The sequence below is a fragment of the Nansenia antarctica genome (genome assembly GCF_963989245.1).
Source record: "Nansenia antarctica genome assembly, chromosome: 4".
In the NCBI taxonomy this organism is placed as follows: Eukaryota; Metazoa; Chordata; class Actinopteri; order Argentiniformes; family Microstomatidae; genus Nansenia; species Nansenia antarctica.
Window position 1 is genome coordinate 70,276,394 of NC_137689.1, and position 4,679 is coordinate 70,281,072.

The 4,679-nt window shown below is 41.4% G+C and overlaps 1 protein-coding gene across 1 annotated transcript in view; it reads left to right on the forward strand.

Moving 5' to 3' along the window:
* Positions 1–1,677: 1,677 nt before the first annotated feature.
* The window catches only part of epb41l4a (erythrocyte membrane protein band 4.1 like 4A), a 59,983-nt gene continuing 56,981 nt past the window's right edge, over positions 1,678–4,679 (forward strand). The window contains exon 1 of the mRNA XM_080528848.1: positions 1,678–1,809. Coding sequence (XP_080384974.1) covers positions 1,711–1,809 — 99 coding nt within the window. The 5' untranslated portion in view covers positions 1,678–1,710. The remainder of the gene's footprint in view (positions 1,810–4,679) is intronic.

Here is a 4,679-nt window from a genome sequence, read left to right on the forward strand (position 1 = left end):
ACAAAAACAACGAATGACACTCCATGAGAGTAGGCCTAGCCTACCTTTCTGAAACATGTTTTGAATATTTAATGTGTTGCTACAGTATATGACAGCAAAAGCATATAAGCCAAAACATTGTGTAGGCTATGTCCTTGTTGGGTTTGATAAAGTAGGCTAGTCCTAGTCTAACGTGCTCATATCATCTCTATAAGTCATTGCATTCCATATCGATGGATGTATTTCATTAATTGAAATTACTGGCAATATTGCAGACAATGACTTTAAAATGTGACTACAGAGAAAGTTGTAGTGTTCTCAAGTAAAGTTTAAATGCAACGTATTCTCCATTCCATAAATATGAATTATGATTGTTTGCAATGCGATGCGTACGCAAACAGTTATGTGACACATAGACAATAGAGATCTCTAAATCTAACGGTCCTTCCTATTGATAATAAAAGGGTTCTAGCCTACAACCACCAGATGTCAGTAGCCTACAAAGTAAAACCATATCTGTCTGCAATATTATTGTCCCAATGAATGTGCTACCGAAACTTCAAGGATCGGTTTACCAGACACAGATTAAGTTCTGGACTAAATCACACTTTCAATGGGAAATTTCCATTTAGGACGGTTTTTAGTCTGTGACCAGGCGTAAATTCCGGGAAACCAGCCATAAATGTAGGCTGAAGACTAAACATTCATGCAAACACAAAGCGCGCGCATAACATAATGGAATGTGAAAACTTTGACGCTCAATATCTCTGAACTGCCCTAAACGGAGATAGAACCTTATAATTCTAAGCTCACGTATTGCCATTGTTTTCATGCTGCTGCCATGTTGAGGAACCAAAGCCTAAGCATGTTACTCTCTTAATTAAAGCCTATCTCCGACAGGTGGCAGGATGGTATCGTGTCTGGTTGCGTTTTGGCTGCGATGGAAAGTCCAGATAGGCGGAGTCATCTGTGCCGAAGCTTTGAGATGGGCACCGCTCCTTAGCAACGGGCTGTCTGCAAGACTGAGGAGTAACAAGGTTTTAACGCTCATATCTCTAAGCCGACAAGTGTCAGTCTACCTTTATTTGAAGAGTTTCCGGATATTTGCAGTGTGACGGTGAAAGACTAAAGCGAGAGAAAAAAATATTCGTTTTCTTGGACATCTATGTATGAGGACCTGAGGGACACACTGAAAGGCGCACAACCCATGTGCTTATTGGATATACAACACAGCAGACGAACTCAGTGACATAAAGGAACCCTACCCTTTTTAACAAGTTTTCCAGATAAAATACCAATTTAGAAGCTCCTGTTGCAATATTGATCAGAAACTAGACCCACGTCTCTGATTTGAGGTAAAGGGCTGACTTGTGGAAGAAACGGACGGACACAAGGTTTTAGAACACTTCGGAGAGGAAATAAAGGTGTGTATAATATAAGGCCTTCTTTCAGTGATCATCACTTTATTAAGCAGGTGCATTTACATGTTGTGTTTACTTTACTGCGTTTTTGCAATAGCACTTTCTATGACTCTGTTGCAGATCAATAACTGAAGAACTGACATGACAAGCTGAGGAGTATTCTACTGGGAAAAACCTGATGAATTGGATTCTCATAAACTCGACGTTTTCATAATTCCTTCCTATGAGCACTCCTTTATTAGTGAATAGAGGTCTGCATCCGTATTCTCCGCTCCTAAATCAGTCTGGCAGTAATTTCTAGACAACAGAAATGAGTTGCTTCTGTGCTGTTCAGGAGGAGTTCTACTGCGAAGTTCTTCTGTTGGATGAAACCAAATTGACGTTAACCACTCAACAACAAGGAATAAAGGTAAGAGATCCATTACGCGCTTTTCTGTCATTACAGGTTGTTGTGGGGTTGACAGGTACAGGTTGACAGGTACTGTTAATGACAGATACCGGTGTCTGGGATCACATGGGAGGTTTGTCAATCAGTGGAGTAAACCCACCACCTTTTCTGATTGATGGGCTATAGCTGTTGTTGTTGTTGTTGTTGTTGTTGTTGTTGTTGTTGTTGTTGTTGTTGTTGTTGTTGTTGTTGGCATCAGACTTGTTGAGTAAAATTCCGTTAGTTTGATTCTCAGGTTGTAATGTAGCCATTGAAATATACTCTAGGCTACGAATTTGATCTGTGGTCTGTAATCGCATAGCCTGTGTGTCATAATACAAACGCTATGTAAATCCCTGAAATAATCTCCCTGATTAATTTCTGTTTGTAAATTTAAATCTTAAATGGTGTGGGAATTTTTCTTACGACAACAACATAAGTATGACATCAATGAACAGCTAAAAAACTTAACCAGAAGAGAACCTGTGACACCTATTCTTGTTACTTACTTACTTAAATGTCAAAAACTGCATTGACAAAAAAAAAAAAAAGTGAGCATGCTTTGCATGCTTTTGCCTGAGTGGGAAACAAAGACTGGATGTATCAACATTGTGTTGAGGCGTCTCTTATTACATCACCCCAGGGCCTTGTGTAAGCCCAGACCTCACGATGATGGATACGATACTAATGCCTCCTAGTCATAACTGTCCGTTTAACACTGTAACTGTACTGCAACTTACTCAACCAAAACCCCTTTTTCATGTAGACATTTCTAAGTATAACATAGCCACTCTGCACACATTTACATTTACATGTTTGGTATTTAGCAGACCTAGCCTTTATCCAAAGCGACTTACAACAAATACATTTGTCTAAGTAAGTGAATCATCTATCCGTCAGTCATCATCATCCAGTCAAAAGAAATCCATGCTAGGACCAGGGGCCATTGGTAGTCACAAGGCAGGCAAGACATGCCACCAAAAAATACTACCAACAACACACTTGTTTTTAACAAGATGAAATTAACTTACTCAGTCTAGAAAACAGGCTTTACCACTCACTCCAAATGTATATATGAGTAGATAGCCCAATATTTGAATACATAGCCCAATATTAACAGAAATCGCCAACTCAGGGGCCCAAGCTGGGTTCAGTGGAGGCTGAGAGAATGGGCTGATGGGGTGGATGTAATCTGGCTGCTGTTGGACCTCAGGTCTGTAGGATACCCAGAGGCAGGAGAGAGTGATATCCTAATGCAAGATGACTGCTGTAGCTAAACAGGTCAAACAAACAGTCTCCAGCTGCATCTGTTTGTCTGGCCTTTTGGTGCTCTTTGACCCCTCGCCCCCCCCAGAACCTTTCACATACTGCTAGAATGTTCTCATGTGTGTTTTTCTAAGTGTGTGGTCTGGTATGATCTCTACAGTAAGAGGGAGACTGGAGAGTGGACACTCCCTGCTCTCTCAAAGGGCTCGTGCTTTACTGTACCTCTGTCACAGGTAATGATGGGGAACATCATTTTACATAATGTACAGTTTTGGAATTTAGCAGACACCTTTATCCAAAGCGACTTACAACAAATATATTTCATTAAGTAAGTGAATCACCTATACATCAGTCATAGCAGTAAAAAGTGTTCTATGCTCAGGCCAGGGGCCATTGGCAGTTGTAGTGCTAGAACAAGGAAGATTTTCTTTAAAAAATGTTTAGAGAAAATGTACAGGGGGGTAGAGGGGAAGTAGATGTCTCAGGAAGGACAGTTAAAGTGTAGCCTGAAGAGATGGGTCTTCAGTCTACGGTGGGAAATAGGGAGTGATTCAGCACTCCAGGACAGTAAAGAGTCGTTCTGACAAAACAGAGGGAGGGAATTGTTTACATATGATACATTACAGTGTTATGTTATTGTGTATAAACACTGAAAAGACAAAAGGAATTGTATCTTTGTATTTAACAGTTGGGCAGGTGGGCATTGGGAGAGTTGTATGCCTTCAGAGTCGTACATTTGGGAGGCTAGACCTTTTACTGGGTTTTGGTCGCAATACTCAATGGATATCCCTAATAACCCCACACTGATGCCCCTGTCCTTCTTGGCATGTCTTTGCTCTCTCTCTCTCTCTCTCTCCCTACCTCTCCCTTTCCCTCCCTCTCTCTCTCTCTCTCTCTCTCTCTCTCTCGTGTGAGGTACAAGCCCGTTCCAGAGATCAGGTTGCTCATCCTCTTTTAATTGTTAATGTGAAGCTGAGCAGGTGGGTTCTTTGGCAGTATTACCTGGGCCCAGTGCAATATTAGATGTCTATATGTACCGCTGTCACTACAGTATTGTGTCTAGTCGAGACTGTGTACTGGTCCTGTCAGTGGGTTATTTTGATGGTTACAGTGGAAAACACCAGCTCTACTACACTATCTAACTCTGGGCTGATTTTGCGAAATAGTTTTTGCGAAATTGATGGATAGAACAGATACAGTGTGGTTTCAGTGGCTATACAATGCATCTGTGTTTATATGACGCCTCAGTAACGGGCTTAAGGTTCCAGCCACTCGTGGTGCAGAAAGCAACTCAATAATATTGATCTCCGTAGTGCAATCCAAAAGCAAATGGAGTTTGTGTGGAGGATTTCTTCTCTGTGGTTCTCGTGGAGTTGTTGTTTTTTTGCTGACGGAAAAGATATTTGTAATAAACGTGTGAAGAAGAAAAATGAGGTTGAAGGTGTCACTAATCCTATTTACCCTGTTTCACTGTTCACTGTGGTTCCAGAGGAGAGGGGCACGGTTTGGTGCATGGTGCTTTTCATGGCTTCTGCACTTCTGTGGCATTCTGACCGAGCACCACATGAGGGGAGAGGGACAAAGAC